This window comes from Schistocerca piceifrons, chromosome 3 (genome assembly GCF_021461385.2).
Source record: "Schistocerca piceifrons isolate TAMUIC-IGC-003096 chromosome 3, iqSchPice1.1, whole genome shotgun sequence".
In the NCBI taxonomy this organism is placed as follows: Eukaryota; Metazoa; Arthropoda; class Insecta; order Orthoptera; family Acrididae; genus Schistocerca; species Schistocerca piceifrons.
In genome coordinates, this window is record NC_060140.1 from 252,305,982 (window position 1) to 252,329,945 (window position 23,964).

The 23,964-nt window shown below is 38.0% G+C and overlaps 1 protein-coding gene across 1 annotated transcript in view; it reads left to right on the plus strand.

Moving 5' to 3' along the window:
- LOC124787812 (protein TRC8 homolog) overlaps nucleotides 1-23,818 on the plus strand; it is a 47,522-nt gene extending 23,704 nt beyond the window's left edge. The window contains exon 2 of the mRNA XM_047254740.1: nucleotides 21,022-23,818. Coding sequence (XP_047110696.1) covers nucleotides 21,022-22,844 — 1,823 coding nt within the window. The 3' untranslated portion in view covers nucleotides 22,845-23,818. The remainder of the gene's footprint in view (nucleotides 1-21,021) is intronic.
- The last annotated feature ends 146 nt before the right edge of the window (nucleotides 23,819-23,964 follow it).

Sequence of the window (23,964 nt, forward strand, 5' to 3'; positions counted from 1 at the left end):
AACACAAACCATTTAATTATCATGCATTTCTGTATCCACTGTACATTTTAACTGTGTAACGTAACACTATTTTTCACATCCTAACACCATTTTGTTTCATTCATAAGTGATGTGTGAGAAGATCTCTCACCAAGCTTCTCCAATACGCTGAAAAGGAAGTCAGTGTTTCTGACTAAACTCAGAATAAGACATTTCTCCATGACCCATATATACCTTGCTGTACAAGAGGGGACACATTTAGTATATGACACCTGTGATATTCTATGTCTCTGTATTCCAACACTATGTGTTTTTATTTTATGGGAGGGGGGGCACCTCTTAACTCTAAGAAAACTGCTCAGTTTTAGCTTATTCAGCCATTGTCAAGTGCTAACAATTATATTACTGAAATTGAGTATACTTGGGTTTCCCTGCTCAAGATTATCAGGCACATCTTATGAGATGATTTGGCGATATTTGCAACTTTGTTTTAGCATTGTTTCATTGCAGTCAGCCCAAATAAGTTTGTTCAACACACCTTTCATGGGACGCCCAGTGTCGACAAAGTGTCGGTTTGTTTTCTGTTGGAAACAAAATTATTTTTAAAATGGAATTTTATGTGCCCGTTCAATAGAACAGTCCCAAAATAGTATAGTGTGGTGTTTGTGTTACAGGGATGTATTAACACAGACAGTAGAACATGAAGAATAATGAGTACTCCAGCAGTGACTGAGTAATGCTGCTGCGCAGTGGTAGCAATCAGAGCAGGCCAGGGCAGTGCTCTGTCGCCTGTGGATACTAATTATTCTTTGTTTTTTAATGTCACTGTGAATATATATTGATAAAAGAAGTCTCACGCTAGACTCATGTGGAACCAGTCTTTCGAATGAACGTGTAAGATTCTCCTTTAAAAATAACTTTGTTTTCAACAGGAAACAAACCAATGTTTTCTGTCGACTTGGGAAGTAATGCAAAGGACGTGATGAGCAGTATTGTGTGAACTGACTGCAGCTACACATTTCAAAAACAAAATTGCAAATATCTTCTGCAACACTAGAGAAAATGTGCCTGATGACTCGTAGAAGGGATACCATTCATAGCACTATTAAAATAATAGCTATCTTCTACTAACATAAATGAATGTACAGAATGTCACATTGCTACTAAACACAGTAACACTTTTACACACAATGATAAAAACATATTAAGTTCAATGTGTGTTCAGATTCATGAAATGACTTATTTTATATTTCATCAGTATTCTTTAGCTTCAACAAACAGCTGGAAGCTGTTGCCAGTGGGCATTACAGGAGGACCGGACGGGGCAGTCCAACAAATGACCCACATGTCCACTAATTGGTCCACTAATGTGGCCACCCCAGGTTCTGCCTCTAGTTAGGTTGATCCCTCACCAATGATCAAATGGGATATCGTTCCAAGGTGTGCCCAGCAGCAAATGCCTTTCCCAGGGGCCAATTGGAGGGCCTCCTCAGCTTGTCTGATGAACGGTTTTGGGTACTATCTGTGACTGATGAAGTCCCTGAGTAAGATGAAGTCACTCGCCCTTTTCCAGAGTAATCCTCTTGACCTGCAAGGTCTGGACATTCACAGAGACTGGGATTACTGATAGTTGGGAGCTCCAACATTAGGTGTGTAATGAGGCGACTTAGGGATATGGCCGCGAAGGAGGGAAGGAATCCAGTGTGCTCTCGGTATGCAGGAGGAGTCATTCCATATATGGAACGGGTGCTCCTGGATGCCATGAAGAGCACAAGATGCAACCAGCTGCAGGTGATGGCTCATGTTAGTACTAACAATGTGTGTCACTTTTAATCGGCAAAGATTCTCTCTCATTTCAGGTGGCTAGCGGAAGTAATAAAGATTGCTAGTCCAGCTTTTGAGATGAATGCATAGCTCACCATCAGTAGCATCATTGAGAGAACTGATTGTGGTCCTATGCCAAAGAGCCTAGTGGAATGTCGGAAGCAGAGGCCCAGACAGTTCTGTGACTGTGTAGTTTGCAGATTCCTCAACTTGCGGCATAGGATGGTGGGTTTCTCGGTACTTCAAAATATTTCAGGTGTTCACTACTCAGGAAGCGGCTACATGGGTAGAGGCAGTTTTGTGGAGGAGATGGGGCAGTTTTTTTTTAGGTTAGAAGGTATCTGGAAACTGCAGAAAGGGCTTCAGTTTCAAAAGGTGCAGGACGAACATAGAAAAAGTGAAGACATTGGGAGAATCAATATTGTAGTCGTAAGAACCAGAACTCAAAGCGCTAATAGAAAGCACTGAATATCAAATCATTATAGGTATGGAAACCTGGCTAAAGCCAAAAATAAGTCTACAAAAGTCCTAACATTGTTCAGAAAGGATAGAGTGCTGAGTTAGTATGGGTAGAGGTTATACTTGACAACCATAATAAATTAACAACTGAAACCTTTTACCGACACGCCCACCCCAGCTTAGATGATACAGTTGCTGAATGGTTCAAAGAAAAATTAAGTGTAATTTCAAATCGATACGCCTTTCATACAATCATAGTTGGTGATGACTTCAATCTACCTTCAATATGTAGATGAAAATACATGTTTAATATTGGTGGTAGGCATAAAACGCTGTCCGAAATCGTACTGAGTGCCTTCGCAGAAAATTATTTTGAACAACTAGTTCAGGAGCCCACTAGAAACGTAAATGGTTGTGATAACATACTTTACTCTTAGTGACAAATAATCCTGACCAAATAAGGACCATTATGACAGATAAAGGGATTAGTGACTATGAGGTTGTTGTAGCTGGACTGAATACCGTATCATCCAAACCCACCAAAAATAAATGCGAAATCCTAAGACAGTCTCCACTTCTTCCAGTCTGACTATGTAAGTGTAGACCAGATGTGGTTTGGATTCAAAGAAAAAGTGTTGACGGCAGTTAAGAGATAGATACCAAACAAATTAATAAGGCATGGTTCTGACCCCCCCCCCCCCCCCCTCATGGTACACAAAACAGGTCGAACACTATTGCTGAAGCGACAAAAAAAAAAATAAAATAAAAAAAGGGGGGGGGGGCACATTTAAAAGAATGCAAAATCCCCAACATTGACGAAGTTTTACAGGCGCTCAAAATTTAGTGTTAACTTCAGTGCATGTTTCCTTAAAAAGTTTCCACAACAAAATGCTGTGTCAGAATCTGGTAGCAAACCCAAAGAGTTTCTGATCATATGTAAAGTCTACCAATGGCAGGACAATCAATACCTTCACTGCTCGATAACAATGGTGATGTAATTGACAGCGGTGCCACTAGAGCAGAGTTACTAAACATGGGTATCCGAAATTCCTCCACAAAAGATGATGAAGTAAATATTGGTGAATTGAAATCAAGAACTGCTGTGAACATGGATAACTTAGAAGTATGTATCCTTGGTATGGCAAAGCAGCTTGAAACATTTAGGAAAGTCAAGGCTTCCAGTCTAGATTATATAATAGTCAAGTTCCCTTCAGAGTACGCTGATACGGTAGCTCCATACTTGTCATTCATATACAACTGCTCACTTGTAGAAAGAACAGTACTCAAAGATTGGAAAGCTGCACAAGACGCAGCAATACCTGAGAAAGAAATTAGGAGTAATGCACTGTATTGCAGACCCATATCACTAGTGTCTGTTTGCAGTAGGATTTTGAACATATACTGTGCTTGAACATAAGGAATAACCTGAAAGAAACAATTTATTGACAAACGGCTAACACAGTTTAAGAAAATATCATTCTTGTGAAACACGTAGTAATAAGTGCAATCAACAGTGGACATCAAATTGATTGCATATTTTTAGGTTTCCATAAGGCTTTTGACACTGTTCCTCACAAGCAACTTCTAATTAAATTGCATGTCTACAGATCAGACCAGTTTTTTATTTCTCATAAGACAAATATCTAACTAAAATAATGACCTTGTCAGAAACTTTAATAGCACTCAGTAATTGCAATTTTGATATCTGTACTGTTGATTCTTCTTGGTTCTTCATTCTTCCCCAAGTAATGTCGCACCAAACCTACTTATCGTTTCCAAAGTCGCTACTGTTTGAAAGTTTCTGGTTATTGTTCATACATGCATGTAGTCGTTCAACCCTATTCAAATAATACAGTATGAGTGTTCTTGAATCAGTGACCCTATGTTTGGATAAAATTGAGCAAGCAAATTATTTTTTAAGTAGCTACCTATTAGGAGCCCATCAGCAGGTAATGGCAATAATGACATATATTGACAGATTAAAATTGCGTACTGGACTGGATCTCAATACTAGACCCTTATCTTTCAGTCACCAGTTGAGTGGAACAGGCACACCTCAGCCATATTCAGAGTTTCTGTGTACCATTATCTACCTTCTGTTTTACAGGCTCCACTCCATAGAGGGAAAAAGCTTTTGACTGTGTGCCTGTACTGTAAATGCAGCAAACTTGCTCATAGGTGCCAGCTGAAGGAGGAAAGTGTGTGTGTGTTAAGTGTAACTTATGTTACCACAGCAGAATACTTTAAAGTTTACATGGTTAGTCTCAGGAAATGATGTTCTTCTAAAATATTATGATTACCATAAAACTGCCTGATCCCTTTCTATCCAGCAGTCTCGTTGCTAGTGTAACAATAGTAAATCAGATTTTCCCTCTCTCATGTAACACTATTTATTGCACAGTGTCTTTAGATCCTTATGGGACCTTATGCACAAACAAGTTCATGTAACCCCAGGGGAAGTGTCTGTAGAGTGAATACCGAGAATTTTACTGACCATGGTGGAGGACCTCCACTTCCAGTTTGTCAGTGAGAGTATCTGTTGTTCAGATGCTCATGTTCTTTAATGTGGTAATGAGATACTGCACTATCATGTTGAAGCCACATCCACTTGCAGACAATAGGTAGAGTTTCAAATTACTGTGGAAGTGCAGGTCAAATGAACACACACATTTGAGGTGGCAGCAAATAATGTCCTGTTAGTCAATCTTGTGCAATTCCATCTTACAGGTTGGTAGAGAATTTTAGTTGTAGATAATTTTGATTACTAATGATCTGATAAGGAGAGGTACGCAGGGGCGAGATTGAATTTTTGAAACCACACTGTAGGTTAAGGTCCCAGATATTACATCCTACAATTATTTAATATGGTGAGCCCTCACTTGCAAGTAATTGAGGAAACAATATCTGGTATATTGTGTAAAATAAAATAAAATAACAGGATACAGAGCAGTGTTGTGATGTAGTGGTAAAGGTACATTCCTTACTACAGAAGGTTGTGTGTTTGAATCTCATTTTTTTATTCTAAGTCTTTATTTAAATGATTTTACTTATTAAACTATTTAACTGAATAAATATAACTGGCATTGTGATTGTGTAAGTGTATTGAGTGCTTCTGGGTCTGTGTTACTCCATTTCACTACTCCAAATGAGTAGGTCAATATTGGTATAGCATAGGTATTTATAGCTTTTGTCTTGTATCTTGCTGTCAATTCTGTTTTCAGTATTTTTGTTAGTCTTTGTCTATATTTTTCTTTTAGTTCTTCTTTAATATTTGTATTATCTATTCCTATTTTTTGTCTGTATCCTAGATATTTATAGGCATCTGTTTTTTCCATCGCTTCTATGCAGTCGCTGTGGTTATCCAATATGTAATCTTCTTGTTTAGTGTGTTTTCCCTTGACTATGCTATTTTTCTTACATTTGTCTGTTCCAAAAGCCATATTTATATCATTGCTGAATACTTCTGTTATCTTTAGTAATTGGTTGAGTTGTTGATTTGTTGCTGCCAGTAGTTTTAGATCATCCATGTATAGCAAATGTGTGATTTTGTGTGGGTATGTTCCAATAATATTGTATCCATAATTTGTATTATTCAGCATGTTGGATAGTGGGTTCAGAGCAAGGCAGAACCAGAAAGGACTTAATGAGTCTCCTTGGTATATTCCACACTTAATCTGTATTGGCTGTGATGTGATATTATTTGAATTTGTTTGGATATTAAGTGTGGTTTTCCAATTTTTCATTACTATGTTTAGGAACTGTATCAATTTAGGATCTACTTTGTATATTTCCAATATTTGTAGTAACCATGAGTGGGGTACACTATCAAAAGCTTTTTGGTAATCAATGTATGCATAGTGTAGCGACCTTTGTTCAGTTTTAGCTTGATATGTCACCTCTGCATCTATTATCAGTTGCTCTCTACATCCTCGTGCTCCTTTGCAACAGCCTTTTTGTTCTTCATTTATAATCTTATTGTGTGTTGTATGTGTCATTAATTTCTGTGTAATGACTGAATTTAATATTTTGTACATTGTTGGTAGGCATGCTATGGGGCGATATTTTGCTGGGTTTGCTGTGTCTACTTGATCTTTAGGTTTCAGATAAGTTTGTAAGTGTATCAGGGAATGTGTATGGGTTTGTGTTTGTGTGTCTATCAACCTGCCAGCACTTTCGTTTGGTAAGTCACATCATCTTTGTTTTTAGATATATTTTTCCCACATGGAATGTTTCCTTCTATTATATTCGTATCATTAATTTGAACCCAACAATTACGTTTGTTAAATAATTTAGTTAGATGTGAATGTGTTGAGGTGAACTTCTTTAGCCAGAAATTTGCTATTTTATCTTTTCCAGGGGCTTTCCAATTGTGAGTAGAATTAATTGCTTGGGTGACTTCATGTTGCAGAATTATCACTTCAGGCATTTGTGGAATCATCTTGTATGCGTCTGTTTCTGCTTGTGTCCACTGTGCATGCCTGTTATGCTGTACTGGGTTTGACCATATGTTGCTCCAGAAATGTTCCATGTCTGTTATGTTTGGTGGGTTGTCTATTTTAATGTGTGTGTTATCTATTGTCTGATAAAATTTCTTTTGGTTTGTGTTGAATGTTTGGTTTTGTTTCCTTCGATTTTCACTTTTTTTGTATCTTCTAAGTCATTTGGCCAATGCTTGTAATTTCTGCTTCTTTTCATCTAATTGCTCTATCGCTTCTTGTTGTGAGATTTTACCTAACCTTTTTCGTTTTTTGTCTGATATTTCTTATAAATTGTTAGCTGTCTGATGTCTTTTCTCATTTTTGCTATTCTGATCTGTAGCCTGTGTTGCCATGTTGGTTTTGTGAGTTTCTTCTGTGTGTTGGTTTGTTCTGATCTCTGCCTAGTGTGTATATTTAGTGTAGTGAGTGCTCCTATATAAACCAGTAGTTGTAACTCTTCCATAGTTGTGTTTTCATTTATTTTGTTGTGTATGATTGTGTTGATAGTTGTTATTGTTTCGACTTGTGGGTTATTTGTTGGTCTATGCAAGAATGGTCTAATGTCTGTATTTGTGTCTTTGTATTCTGTATATGTTAGCTGTAATTTTTCTTCTATATCTAACATGCGTGTCACTTCATGTTCTATTTGTGCTTGTTCTGGTGGCTGCCTTAAGATTTCGTTTTCCTCTGATTGTTTAATTGGTGCGTGTTGTTCTTTGTTTGTTTGCTCTGGGATGTTTGAGTCCATTACTGTATTTTCTTCTTCTTCTGATTGCACATTATTTTGTTCCAGTATTTGTTGTACTTGTTGTTTGATGTTTTCTAATTCTGACTGGGGTATCCTGTTGTTTCTGATTATTACACGGATCTGATCAGCTAGTTGTTGTTCTGTTAAAAATTTTAATTCTGGGTATCTGGTAATAAATGTTGTGTATACTTGTGATCTGTATGCAGTTGTGTTGGTTCCTAAGTTTGTTGCTGGGTAATAACAGAACATGAGGTGTCGGTTAACTTCATCCGACCATCTCATCCTCTGTCTTTGTTTTCCTTCTAGGGTGGCTGCAGGAAGCATATCCTGCAAAACACCTCTATTTGGATTTAAATCATTTTCCGTGTGGCTAGCAGTGTCGTTACCATTGTGGACGGGCATAGGGTTCAAGCGTCGTCCCCGACCATGACGGCGCTTGTCCGAGGCTTCATTAGTTCTGTCCTGAACCAACTAATCACACTAAAAGGGGGGTTAGCCCTATTAGTGGTTGGTTCTTTTCGTCGCCTGTTACGACTGGCAGAACATACCGAAGGCCTATTCTTTTCCCGGGCCTCCACGGGAATTATTATTATTATCTTTCCTTTCTCAGACCTTAGGTCTGGTTCGGAATGAAAGTGACGCGGACCTTGATCAAGCGTCACTTCCTTTTAACTGTACGGTATATGTTACATTGCGTTTAGGAACTTTCGGGTAATTGAACATGTATCAATAATTATGGATTTCTGAAGTTGTGTATATAAGTTTGGATGTAGCTGTATTGCATTGATGTACTGGTGGATATTGCGTGGTATGACTCCTGTAGTTGAAAGTATAATTGGTATAATGTCAACTTTATCCTGATGCCACATGTCCTTGACTTCCTCAGCCAGTTGGATGTATTTTTCAATTTTTTCTCCTGTTTTCTTCTGTATATTTGCTGTATTGGGTATGGATATTTCAATTAGTTGTGTTAATTTCTTCTTTTTATTGGTGAGTATGATGTCAGGTTTGTTATGTGGCGTTGTTTTATCTGTTATAATGGTTCTGTTCCAGTATAATTTGTATTCATCATTCTCCAGTACATTTTGTGGTGTATACTTGTATGTAGGAACGTGTTGTTTTAAAAGTTTATGTTGTAAGGCAAGCTGTTGATGTATTATTTTTGCGACGTTGTCATGTCTTCTGGGGTATTCTGTATTTGCTAGTATTGTACATCCGCTTGTGATGTGATCTACTGTTTCTATTTGTTGTTTGCAAAGTCTGCATTTATCTGTTGTGGTATTGGGATCTTTAATAATATGCTTGCTGTAATATCTGGTGTTTATTGTTTGATCCTGTATTGCAATCATGAATCCTTCTGTCTCACTGTATATATTGCCTCTTCTTAGCCATGTGTTGGATGCGTCTTGATCGATGTGTGGCTGTGTTAGATGATACGGGTGCTTGCCATGTAGTGTTTTCTTTTTCCAATTTACTTTCTTTGTATCTGTTGATGTTACGTGATCTAAAGCGTTGTAGAGGTGGTTATGAAATTGTAGTGGTGTAGCCGATGTATTTATGTGGGTGATTGCTTTGTGTATTTTGCTAGTTTCTGCTCATTCTAGAAAGAATTTTCTTAAATTGTCTACCTGTCCATAATGTAGGTTTTTTATGTCGATAAATCCCCTTCCTCCTTCCTTTCTGCTTAATGTGAATCTTTCTGTTGCTGAATGTATGTGATGTATTCTATATTTGTGGCATTGTGATCGTGTAAGTGTATTGAGTGTTTCTAGGTCTGTGTTACTCCATTTCACTACTCCAAATGAGTAGGTCAATATTGGTATAGCATAGGTATTTATAGCTTTTGTCTTGTTTCTTGCTGTCAATTCTGTTTTCAGTATTTTTGTTAGTCTTTGTCTATATTTTTCTTTTAGCTCTTCCTTAATATTTCTATCATCTATTCTTATTTTTTGTCTGTATCCTAGATATTTATAGGCATCTGTTTTTTCCATCGCTTCTATGCAGTCGCTGTGGTTATCCAATATGTAATCTTCTTGTTTAGTGTGTTTTCCCTTGACTGTGCTATTTTTCTTACATTTGTCTGTTCCAAAAGCCATATTTATATCATTGCTAAATACTTCTATTATCTTTAGTAATTGGTTGAGTTGTTGATTTGTTGCTGCCAGTAGTTTTAGATCATCCATGTATAGCAAATGTGTGATTTTGTGTGGGTATGTTCCAGTAATATTGTAACCATAATTTGTATTATTTAGCATGTTGGATAGTGGGTTCAGAGCAAGGCAGAACCAGAAACGACTTAATGAATCTCCTTGGTATATTCCACGCTTAATCTGTATTGGCTGTGATGTGATATTATTTGAATTTGTTTGGATATTAAGTGTGGTTTTCCAGTTTTTCATTACTATGTTTAGGAACTGTATCAATTTAGGATCTACTTTATATATTTCCAATATTTGTAGTAACCATGAGTGGGGTACACTATCAAAAGCTTTTTGGTAATCGATGTATGCGTAGTGTAGCGACCTTTGTTTAGTTTTAGCTTGATATGTCACATCTGCATCTATTATCAGTTGCTCTTTACATCCTCGTGCTCCTTTGCAACAGCCTTTTTGTTCTTCATTTATAATTTTGTTCTGTGTTGTATGTGTCACTAGTTTCTGTTTAATGACTGAAGTTAATATTTTGTATATTGTTGGTAGGCATGTTATGGGGCGATATTTAGCTGGGTTCGCTGTGTCTGCTTGATCTTTAGGTTTCAGATAAGTTATTCCATGTGTAAGTGTATCAGGGAATGTGTATGGGTCTGCAATGTAACTGTTAAATAATTTATATCTAAAAAGAAAGGTGATGAAACTTACCAAACAAAAGCGCTGGCAGGTCGATAGACACACAAACATACACACAAAATTCTAGCTTTCGCAACCAATGGTTGCCTCGTCAGGAAAGAGGGAAGGAGAAGGAAAGACAAAAGGATATGGGTTTTAAGGGAGAGGGTAAGGAGTCATTCCAATCCCTTAAAACCCATATCCTTTTGTCTTTCCTTCTCCTTCCCTCTTTCCTGACGAGGCAACCATTGGTTGCGAAAGCTAGAATTTTGTGTGTATGTTTGTGTTTGTTTGTGTGTCTATCGACCTGCCAGCGCTTTTGTTTGGTAAGTTTCATCATCTTTCTTTTTAGATATATTTTTCCCACGTGGAATGTTTCCCTCTGTTAAATAATTTAGTTAGATGTGAATGTGTTGAGGTGAACTTCTTTAACCAGAAATTTGCTATTTTATCATTTCCAGGGGTTTTCCAATTGAGAGTAGAATTAATTGCTTGGGTGACTTCATGTTGCAAAATTGTCACTACAGGCATTTGTGGTATCATCTTGTATGTGTCTGTTTCTGCTTGTATCCACCGTGCATGCCTGTTATGTTGTACCGGGTTTGACCATATGTTGCTCCAGAAGTGTTCCATGTCTGTTATGTTTGGTGGATTGTTTATTTCAATGTGTGTGTTATCTGTTGTCTGGTAAAATTTCTTTTGGTTTGTGTTGAATGTTTGGTTTTGTTTCCTTCTATTTTCACTTTTTTTGTATCTTCTGAGTCGTGTGGCGAATGCTTGTAATTTCTGCTTCTTTTCGTCTAATTGCTCTGTCGCTTCTTGTTGTGAGATTTTACCTAACCTTTTTCGTTTTTTTTCCGAGATTTCATTTCTTATAAATTGTGTTAGCTGTCCGATGTCTTTTCTCAGTTTTTCTATTTTGATCTGTAGCCTGTGTTGCCATGCTGGTTTTGTGGGTTTCTTCTGTGTGTTGGTTGGTTCTGATCTCTGCCTAGTGTGTATATTTAGTGTAGTGAGTGCTCCTATATATACCAGTAGTTGTAACTCTTCCATAGTTGTGTTTTCATTTATTTTGTTGTGTATGATTGTGTTGATAGTTTTTATTGTTGTTTCGACTTGTGGGTTATTTGGTGGTCTATGCAAGAATGGTCTAATGTCTGTATTTGTGTCTTTGTATTCTATATATGTTAGCTGAAATTTTTCTTCTATATCTAATATCTGTGTCACTTTGTGTTCTATTTGTGCTTGTTCTGGTGGCTGCCTTAAGATTTCGTTTTCCTCTGATTGTTTAATTGGTGCGTGTTGTTCTTTGTTTGTTTGCTCTGGGATGTTTGAGTCCATTACTGTATTTTCTTCTTCTTCTGATTGCACATTATTTTGTTCCAGTATTTGTTGTACTTGTTGTTTGATGTTTTCTAATTCTGACTGGGGTATCCTGTTGTTTCTGATTATTACACGGATCTGATCAGCTAGTCGTTGTTCTGTTAAAAATTTTAATTCTGGGTATCTGGTAATAAATGTTGTGTATAATTGTGATCTGTATCCAGTTGTGTTGGTTCCTAGGTTTGTTGCTTGGTAATAACAGAACATGAGGTGTCGATTAACTTCATCTGACCATCTCATCCTCTGTCTTTGTTTTCCTTCTAGGGTGGTTGCAGGAAGCATATCCTGCAAAACACCTCTATTTGGATTTAAATCATTTTCCAGTTGGCTAGCAGTGTCGTTACCATTGTGGGCGGACATAGGGTTCAAGCGTCGTCCCCGACCATGACGGCGCTTGTCCGAGGCTTCATTAGTTCTGTCCTGAACCAACTAATCACACTAAAAGGGGGGTTAGCCCTATTAGTGGTTTGTTCTTTTCGTCGCCTTTTAAGACTGGCAGAACATACCGGAGGCCTATTCTTTTCCCGGGCCTCCACGGGATTTATTATTATTATTATTATTATTGTTATTGTTATTGTTATTATTATTATTATTATTATTGTGGCTTCACAACCTTTGCCTCCTTAACAATTTCCTTCCACTTTGTTCTGTCATTTGTGTTCCTTCTCCATACTCTGATTGCTTGGGCTTTGAGGTTTTCTTCCACATTGTCTAACCACTGCTTAAATAGTCTTCCTTTTAATCTTCTTCCTGTTGGTTTCCATTGAAAGACTTACTTTGTAGTTCTTGTGTCCTCTAGCCTCGGGACATGTCCCAGCCAGGCTATTCTTTTACTTTTAATTAGCTTTATGATATTGTCATTTAGAAGAAGGTGTAATTACATGAATGGCAAACACTAACTTCACTTAACGGAGGTTTATTCAGCACTTGCACATACAAGAGCGCGGAGCAAACTGCCTTTGGCCAGAACACATATGGTATATATACAGTTACAGTACATACCAGTACAATGATTCTTGACATTTGTGGATACTTATAGAATGTACTTGAACCGAATATAGAAATTAAAATTTTAAAGTTTGGGTGAGTTTTGAACTCCTGGCCCTCCATGCAACAGTCTAGTATAATACCCACTACACCACGGTGACTTTGTTACTCAGCTGTTTCTGCGACATTGCTCCCTCCTTAAGAGAACAGTGTCGCGGTGTTGCATCCTCCTAGTCCGGGAACGAGTCATCAGTCGTGCATACTCCAACTCCCGATGACTGATATTTGCCCTGGCGGTGATCTTATTAGAACCTCCTTTGCCACTATGCTCTTCATCACCTTTCTGCTTGTCGCCTGTCACTGGAACTCCGTATTTACCCTGGGTTGCAGGATGCTTATAGGGCTTCATTTGCAGCACGTGGACTGTATCTCTTATCTTTCGTTGTCTTGTGTCGGGGTCATAATCTTCAACTTCATAAGTAATATTGGACAACTGTGTTACGACCTTATAAGGTCCAAAGTAGTGCCTGAGGAGCTTCTCAGAGAGACCAACCTTCCCTACAGGAGTGGAGATCCAGACAAGGTCACCAGGATGGTAGACAACGGTGGCGGCTCGTGTCATACCTTCGGCGATTGTTTTCTTGAGCCTACAGCGTGTGGAGTCAAGCTAACTGCCGAGCTTCCTCAGTTCTGGTTAACACCTGGGCGATGTCATCGTCTACGTTATCAGTATGTAACGGGAACACAGTGTCCATCGCCGTAGTCACCTCACACCCATGCACCAGGAAAAATGACATAAATCGTGTGGTGTCTTGTTTGGCGGTGTTGTAGTCAAACATCATGAAAGATAGCACTTCATCCCAGTTGCTCTGCTCAACATTGATAGCATGTTGGCCAAGGTCTTATTAAGGTGTTCATTAAATCCGTTAGTTTGCAGATGGTAGGCAGTCATCATGTGATGAGTAATGTTGCACTGACGGTTTATCTCTGTCACAAGATTCAATTGAAAAACTTTCCCTCGATCTGTAATTAACGACCTTGGGGCACCATGTTTTAATACAATGTCTTCCACGATGAATTTGACTACCTCAAATGCATCAGCTGTTTTCACAGCTTTTGTTATGGCACAGCATGTCAGATAATCAGTGCAAACAATAATCATCTATTGCCACTAGCAGACGTTGAAAATCATCCGAGGAGGTCAGTCCCAGCATGCCGGAAAGGTGTTTCATCTAGTGGAATTGGTACAAGTTGGCCAGGTGGTTTCTGAGGAACTGCCTTTTTCCTCTCGCATTCTTGACAGTGCGATACATAGTGATGGACCCTCCTCAATAAACCTGGCCAGAAGAATCTCCTGCGGATCCTGTCATATGTCTTAATAAATCCTAAATGTCTGGCCACACATGCATCATGGAATTTCTAGAACATCTAAGTGCATGTGTTAAGGAATCATTGGTGACCATCTCTTTCCAAACAGGTCAAAGTTTTTCTTGCAAAGTAATCCATTAACTACCTTAAATTGTCCTTTCACATCCTCTGACTGATTTAAGGCAAGCATAATTTGAGATATCTTGACATTCTTCTTGTGCTCAGCTGAGAGATCCTGGAGTGCAGCGAGACAGTCGCTATCGTCATCAAAGTCTTGATGGTCTTGCACCGGGTTTCTTGAGAAACAGTCAGCATCTTGGTGTTTTCTTCCACTTTTGTACACTATGGTATTGTCATACTCTTGAAGATGTAGTGCCCACCTGGTGAGTTGTCCTGTTGGATCCTTAAGACCTGTAAAACAACAAAGAATGATGGTCTGTAACAACTATGAATGGGCTTCCATAGAGATATTGTTGAAATTTGCACATGGCCCAGATCACAGTAAGACATTATCTTTATGTAGTTGAGTAGTTTCTCTCGGCTCTTGTAAGTGTCCTAGAAGCATAGGCTATAACCTTCTCTTTTCCATCCAAAATTTGCACCAAAACAGCACTGATCCCATACCAACTGGCATCTGTGTGTAGTTCTGTAGGTGCTCTCTCATCATACAGACCAAGTACAGGGTCAGTCATCAGAGCTTTTCGCAGCACATTGAAAGAATCTTGTTGAGCAAATTTAGTATCTACTTTTAACAACTCTTAGAGTGGCCTGGCTTCGATACTAAAGTTTTTGATCAAACTTTTAGCACTAGGAAATTTCGCTATAGATCTCACCTTTTCTGGTTCTGGCTGCACACCTTCATTTGGCAAAAGGTGTCCAAGTATTTTGATTTCTTTTGCTCCAAAGAGACACTTTCTTAGATTAAGTTTCAGTCCAGCTTGTTGGAGACACTTAAGAATGGTCCTCAGTCTTTTTGTGTGTTCATCAAATGTGTCTGAGAACACTATAATGTCATATAAATAACAAAGACACATCGTCCACTTCAGGTGACTTAGAAGATTATCCATAATCTGTTCAAAAGTTGCTGGTGCATAACATAAACCAAACGGCATTACCTTAAACTCATACAGGCTCTCTGGGGTGATGAAGGCAGTTTTCTCATGATCAAACTCATGTACTTCGATTTGCCAGTATCCTGAGTACATGTTCATGGTTGAGAAAGACTTAGCCCCCTTTAGACAATCTAGTGTATCATCAGTTCATGGAAGGGAGTAAACGTCCTTTTTAGTTATGTTATTAAGCTTCCGTTAATCAACACAAAAGCACCAACTGCCATTCTTCTATCTGACGAGAACCACTGGTGACGACCATGGGCTCTGCGAAGGCTGAATGATGTCATTCTTCATCATTTTCTCTACCTCGTCACAAATTATTCGACATTCCGTTGCTGACACACAGTATGCTCTCTGGCTTATTGGTTGATCGTCTCCAGTGCTAACCTGGTGCTTCACTGTTGATTTGTCTAATTTGCTCTTCTCTTGTCGATTGAAGCATTCAAATAACTTTTGAAGAATGGCAAGTAGCTTCTTCTGTTGTTCCTTAGTGAGATCTGGTGATAGTTGAGCTAAGAGATCTTGTGTCATAGTGATAGCACCAATTTCGCTCACAGACTCGGCATGGGAGGTTTCTATGACGCCAACTGTTCGACAGTTCACGGCTCAGGATTTGCTACGCACATGCGTCTTGGAAGGATCTGTGGTTCTTGGCAACAGTTAACTATCCACAATTCACCGAATCCATTCTTAAACAAGATGACAGAGGCTGGGATGACCAAGTTATTCTTCAGTGGTGTGCTTCTCTTACATTCCACTATGTGGGTTGATGCATGGCATGACACATGACATTTACCTTTCTAGCTCTGACTGCAGGAATGATCACTTCATCCAGCGCACATAGTCTCCACACACTCAGATGTGCATCTTCTTGTCCACAGTATCTCATCTCATCTAGCATAATCTTAGAGTGACCGCAATCTATAATTGCCTGAGAAGCTTTCAAAAAGTCCCATCCGAGAATGACATCATGACTACACTCTTGTAAGACGATGAATTCTAAGGGCTGTGTATGGCCACTTCTACCCACATGAATGACACATCTTCCTGTAGGTTTTATATATTTACCATTATCCACCGATAGCAGAGATGTTTTGTTGTCGACGAATAGTTTTCTGCAACTGGCGATGGTACTTCTCCAAAATGACTGAGTATGTTGTTCCGGAGTCCACAAAAGCTTGGGCTGGTCGGCCATCCATGAGGATATCAACGTAGTTCCCTGTCATTTTTGTAGTGATCTCTTCGGCAGTCTCATCTCCAAGGAAGGTCGCACCCTTTAGTTTCCCAGGCTGTGGCGGCTAGGTGATCGACTGGAGCTTCTAACGGTGATGGAGACCTTGATCAGCATGTTGGGAAGCTTCATAAGATGTGCAACTTTATCTTCCTCCTTCATTCTAGGATCCACTGTTTTACACAGCTCCAAGATGTCTTGAATGTGGAATGCTTCTGCGACAATATCAGTTCTTTGTACGAGATGGTCCAACTCATAATTGGTCTTGCTTTCCAGGTACCATCATTATTTTGGATCCCTCTATAAATTTTCCATAGTATTTTTCATTCAGATACTCTGAGTTGTTGTTCATCAGTGCTGGTTAGGGTCCATGTTTCACGTCCATATGTAACCACTGGCTTAATCATAACCTACATATAACCATTTGTAGCTGTCAGTTTGTCCTCTGTTTATCATACTCATTGTCATTAGCTTTTTAAATGTATAACAACTCCTATTACCACTTAAAATGCGGGCTTTTATTTCAGTGGACATAGAATTTACTTTGGGAATATTAGTCCATAGGTATTCAAAATCCTCCGCATGTGAAAATTAAAACCTTATGCTGGCAAGTTATCCAAGTTATTCCCCCCCCCCCCCCCCCCCCTTCTCCCCTGTTCTATGGAATTTCGTATATTTAGTTTCAGATTTGATTAATTTCCAGTTCCCTATGCTGTGCAGCTTCTTTCAGTTCCACCACTACTCTTTCCAGTGACATTCTTCATCAACTAGCAACTGCAATGTCATCAGCATATGCAGCCAATTTGTGTGGTTCTTATACCTATTTGTGCAGATATTTGCATTTTTCATACAATCGCTTCTAAGGTCAAATTGAAAAACACTGTGGGAAGAACATCATCCTGCCTAAAACCATTATTGCTATTGAAACAATCACTTAATTCCACACCCACTCAACCTTGCCTGTGAACCAGCCAAGGTTGCGTTAATAACAGAATTATATTTGGATGGTATATAAACAGTCTGGTATCTTCTAACATCTCTTCTCTGTTTAGACTATTAAAAACCTGCTTAATGTCTGTGTAGATATTGTAGAATTTTCAATTATTTTGATACACTTTTTCTTGTATTTGCCTCAGAACAAATATTTGGTCCACAGTTGATCTATTAGGCCTAAAGCCACACTGATAATCGTGCAATATATCTTCCGTATATGAGACTAAACTATTGTATAGGATTCCAGATAAAACCCTGTATGCCACGATCAACAGAATGATCCCTCTGCAGTAACATGCCTTGTAGCCTTTATTATGTATGGGTCCGATTACACCTATAGTCCATTCTTCTGGAGTTCTTCCTTAATTTCAGATTAAACAGATAAGTTTATGTATCTGTTTGTGTAAAGTAATGTCTCCTCTCTTTAACAGCTCGGCAATTATTGTGTCATTTCATGGAGATTTGTGATTTTTTTTTTTTTTTTACAATTCACCACCTTCTGTAATTCTGCAAAAGCAAGCTCTTCTATTTTTGGTTCTACTGTATGGTATATCGGTTGCTTCCTTTTCAGTGTGATCACCATCCAGCATTTCTTTAACATAATCTCTCCATCTGTTATCACTTGCCTCTTTTGTTATCAGGTTTCCATCTTTATCCTTGCATCCTATTATTTTAAGTCTGTCTCCTTGTGTTCCTTCTTTAACTTCTTACAAAACTTGGTAACCTCATTCCTATTACAATGCTCTTTCATGTCTTTACATTTCTTTTTTAGGCTCTTCTTTTTATTTCTTGTGCATACCCTTGCTGTCTCTGCCCTCTTTTCATTATACATTGCCTGGTTAATTCTCGTATTTCATTGCAGGCATTTTAGTCTTGCTTTTTATTCTGTTGCACCACTTGTCTACATCCCTCCTCATATCACTCCTCATTTCTAGTCATTGTGGATTCATCTGTTATGCCCTTTGCCACAGTTATGATATTCTTAATACATTCCCATTCCTTATCTATGTCAATACTGTGCTCCATTAACTGTAGTTTCAGTTCCAATTTATTCTGATATCCAAATACTGTAACTCTGTCTTCCAGTTTGTCTACTTACCATTTGAGAATTCCCCTAGTTTTCCCTTTATATGCCTTAGCAGTCTTTCACTTCATTTTTGCAGCTCCATGGTAGTGGTCAGAGTCTGAGTTTGCTCCCTGAAATGTGCGCACATTTTAATGTTGCTTGCCCACCTTTTGGATACCAATATGTGGTCAGTTTGATTTGTATCACTTGTTTCTGAATTTTCCAGGTCCCTTTGTGAATATTTTTTGTGGGGAAACATGCTTATTGCTTTAAGGTCATTGGCAGGTGCAAACTGGGCAGCTCTCAGCCCACTAGCACTTGGTTCCTCATGCAAGCTCTCCTTACCAAAATGGGCATTAAAAGTTGGTTCTTTTTGAAACTTTGGATTGTAATCCCCCAAGACTATTCTTGAACCTTGTGCAGGTAACTTTTCACAGACCTCATGCAATTGATGTAAAACTTATGAACCAGATCCTCGTCTGACCCTTCTGTTGGAGCGTACATGTTCCAAAAGTCATATTGTGGAATCTTCCTTTTATTCTGATATATTTTTATTTTTATTGTATTTTATGGTTTTATAGAAAAGATTAGCATGTATTCTTATTTTTCAAACAGTGTACTGAAATGTCCAATGAAACTAAGCTTGTGTGTGTGTGTGTGTGTGTGTGTGTGTGTGTGTGTGTGTGTGTGTGTGTGTGTGTGTGTGTGTTTTCTCGTGTGGTAATATGTTAAACTATGGCAGATTTCTTGTTGCATGCTCTGGAGTCCACTGAAAAGTCGCCATGTGTATTTGCACATCCCCCAGCGTCTCCCCAATTCCATGTTGACACAATGTACTTGAAACTTTCTGTAGTAATTAGAATGGCTAGAGTAATATTCACATTGAGCTTCATGTAATTATTTATCAGAGATGAGCACTCATTTCTTTCTTCCTCGAATACAACTTTTGCTCTTGCTATTGAGTTGTAATACGTAATATTCACAATTACAAATTCCACACATCTGGATCTTAGTAAAAGCAAAACCATAGTCATTAACATTACATTCAACAGAGATGATAAAAATCAGATATAATGCAAAGGTAATGTTTGCTTTTCTTATGCAAGGACTAACATCTTTAGTTCTTACACACAACACAGTATACGTCACAATTATTTCCATAGTAGAATGTGATATTACATGAGGATGCATATTATGTCATTACATGACATGAAAGGAAGGATAGATTTGCACATATTTTTGTTACCATGAACCCAACACCATTTCATTGTCAATCACCTCTCGCAGAGTAATATAATGTAAAATTTTGCTTCCGTATTTCTCCTTCAAGCTTCCATCTTATCTCTTGGAGGGCAACTAATTCCAATCTTTAAGTCAACAAGGGAACCGTTGACAGGAATGGGGGAAAGAAATGCAGTAGAAGAACAATGGGTAGCTTTGAGGGATGAAGTAGCGAAGGTAGCAGAGGATCAAGTAGGTAAAAAGACAAGGGCCCTACATTCAACCCTTTTCTTTCAGAGGAGCATTTATTCTGCTCTTGTCTTCCCTGACTCATTTCCTGCTGGGGTAGGGTACCCAATCCTTCACAAGGTTTCTCAGGTTTTCAGGGTTCACCAACTTGGTGGTAAGAGACAGGATGTAGCAGGAGAGACTATATGACTTTAATATTTTTGTTTATCTATCATAATATTCAAATGTTTGATAATGCAGATCTTTTAGTTAAAAAAACAAAAGAAGAAATAATCTATTTATGTTGGCTGTTGAATGGTGTCAAAACGTATTTTTTGTTACAATACACACATTTTATGGAGTGTAGTCGTCAGACAAACTTATAATTCAAACTTATAATTAATCATCACAAAAACATGTAAAACATAAATTATTGTTGCTTTATGGACAAAATAACGCAGACACCTACTTTCCAGTGTGTGGTGGCAGGTACTTTGGGTATTGTCTGTTTCAAACACTGTTTGAAATAATGTGGATGATATTGACCAACTAAAATTCAGTGTTATGAAGCTCATGATTATGCTACATCACTACTCTTAAAATAGATTCACCATTATACAATGCAATATTGTTTAGATAAAGTTCATTTTAAGAACATTTTGTATTTTCAAACAAATGTTAAATGGTTTGCAGGGTGCACACTTCATGTGCATAAGGAACACTAGAGTAAAATGACACAGAATGTAAATATGAATCATTAATCCTTATATCTCAGTTCTATTTTTATGTGATTTTTTAGATGTGCAACAAATTTAGTAAGTTAGTTGCAGTTTGTTAAATTTTGCTGTCATGCTATTGCAGTAGCAATTTACCTGGCCAGTCTATGTTGTTTGTACGTACTCTCAGCCATTCACCATACGGTATCATTGGGAGTGTATGTATCAGTATAGTAACTTGTTTAATTGTCTGTCCTCACCACCAATGTCATTGGAGGGGTTTTATCACTTTTCAGAAGACCGGAAATTCATAACAATGTTGAATATGTTAGTAACTTCTTGTTATACATGTGATGGGTACAATGTTTTTAATTACCTTTCTTTTTTCTTCTTTTCTTTCCAGGTATCATAGCAGCAATGTGCGTATTTATGCTGCGAACGAAGCATCTGATGATTGTTTATATGTACCTGATGTCTGTTGGAATTGTATTTGTCTCATACTGGACAAATGTTAGTACAATGAAGACTGTTATAACATCAATGGTGGATGAAAGTGATACTAGCATCCTAGAAGATATTCTTTCTCTGAACTTGACCAAACTGTTTGATCCAAATGGTTGCGGGTTTGCAGTAGTTCAGAATTATTTCATACAGTGTCTCCTAGCCTTTGTTTTTACTTATGTGCACCTAGGTCCAAGGTACAGTTTGGTGCAAAAACTCATACCTGTGAGTTTTATGGCACCATCGGTCCTTGCAGTGCTACCAGTACTACCACCATCAGTACTACACCATGCACCTGTTTTTGCAGCCTTGCTTCCATTAGCAATAGTGAAATTTGTGTTGTGGTACAGTGCTTTGGCAGTTGTTCAGACAATTTTCAGTGGATACCAAAACACAAGGACTTTCATAAATAATTACGGGCTCTCAGCACTTGTAGAAACTGAATGGACCCGTTTGAATGTCCCTACGGTGCTTCGCACGTTCTGGATTCTCAGAGTTTGGGAACATGCCAGCATCTTGCTTGTGGATCACTTGGCAGAAGATGGAAGCAGTCTTACAGCAATAGGAGCACTATTTGGGATGGCAAAGAGCCTTCTAATAAGTGGTTGCGAGACATTGATGGCTGTTCTTGGAATGGCAAGTGTTGTTTCTTACATTTGTCACTATATTGGTTGTTTCTTTCAGTGGGTCCTCTTAATAGAGGAAGATGATGATCGAAGTATTGGCACTGTCTCTGCAATATTGTTTTACATACTGGCGCTACAAACTGGACTTACTGGTTTGGACCCAGAGAAAAGATTTGTTCGGCTTTGTCGCAATTTCTGTCTTTTATTTACAGCCCTATTACATTTTATACACAATATTGTCAATCCGTTGTTAATGTCTCTAAGTGCTTCCCACAATCCGTCACTGCACAGACATGTTAGGGCATTGTTAGTCTGTGCTTTCCTCATACTTTTCCCAATTTCTCTCCTTACTTACCTTTGGTCTCAGCATGCTACCAGCACTTGGCTGTTTGCAGTCTCAGCATTTAGTATAGAAGTGATAGTAAAAGTGGTTGTATCACTCCTGATATACTCTCTCTTCTTAATTGATGCATACCGCAGTACGTTCTGGGAGAAGTTGGATGATTATGTATATTATATTAGAGCTTCAGGAAATGCAGTAGAATTCTGCTTTGGCATATTCCTGTTTTTCAATGGAGCATGGATTTTGTTTTTTGAATCTGGTGGTGCAATACGTGCCATAATGATGTGTGTCCATGCGTATTTCAACATTTGGTGTGAAGCTCGAGCTGGCTGGAGCGTGTTCAAGAAAAGACGCACTGCAGTAAATAAAATAAATTCACTTCTTGAGGCCACACCAGAACAGCTGGTTGAGTTAAATGATGTCTGTGCCATTTGTTATCAAGAGATGAAAAGTGCAAAAATTACACATTGCAATCACTTTTTTCATGGTGTATGCCTGAGGAAATGGTTGTATGTGCAAGACAGGTGCCCCCTCTGTCACAATATCCTTTATCAGGTAGACACACCCAAAGATGGGACTGATGCACGAGGCATTGAGGACAATGCTGCTCCACAGGATCCACAAAATGTTCCAGAGGTTGCCAATGGTGTAGCTGCACAGCTGCAAGCAAGAATAAATGACATCGAAGAAGATCGTACGTTAAGGGTACCAGATGTGAGGCAAAGGCAAGAAGACTTAGAAAATGTACCAAGATGAAGTTAAATAAATTTTATGGAGCAATATTTTTGAACGTTGACATCGATGTTGAACACTTCGTGCATTCATCAGTGTACAAAATTCCAGGTTCTGATGTGTTACCAATTTGTTTGGAAATCAGGAACCTTCATTAGACTGCCAGTTCCATAATGTCATGAAAATTTTAATGCATGATGTGTGTGTTGTTATTTGTTTATACCATCAATGTATTCAGTTTCTTGTCAGTGATGCTACAGTTTGTATCATCTACTGAAAGAAATTATTGATTTGTTACAAAATCAATGTTAAAAGTTCTGATTATCAAGTTGTATTTGGCAATTACACATCTTCATTGTGTTGCTTTCTTTATTTTTTGAAGACTTCTGCTTTATTTTTATTTAGTCATTGATGCCGATATTGGTAAACGATATTTTTTGGTGAAGTGGTTTCATAGAAAGGGAAGCTAATAATTTTACTAAAAAAAAACAGAAATTAAAAGTACTGGGAGCAAAGGGCGTTTTGTTGGACCACAAATTAATTTGCTTTTTGAGGTCTTTATTTGATGATGTTTTTCAAAAACTGTGATTTTAGACTGGACGATATTTCTGTTTCTGTTGCAGAATTTTTTTGAACATATTTTAGTTTCTTAATTTATTTGAGTTTGAAGTGACTGTATATAGAAACCTTTATTATATTTTAAATCAGCAGTTTGAGAAATGAGATGTGTAAAGCTGTTTAATGTGTGAAAATAAATTATTTTCTTTTAATTATTTTTTTTTTAGAATTGTCGTATTGTTGGTTCTATGCATTTAATGAGACTGATAGCATAACTTGTGGACAAAGCAAATTTTTTTATTTTCAAACACATTGAAGTTCCAATATTTTATTACTGTGTACGTAGTAAAAATAAATTTTGCACTTACATTAGATGCTAATGCATTCTGAACTTGTCCTGAAATATGAAAATATAAACATTTTTGGATTTACTGCACTTACTTAAATTGTTTGATTTTATTGAAGTACCAGTAGATCACAGTTTGCCCAATGTACTGTGTTAAATCTCATGCCAGAGATGGAGAGGGACAAGTAAGTATTTTCAATTGAAAATTCCACAGAGATAGCAGTATTCAACAGGTTCCTC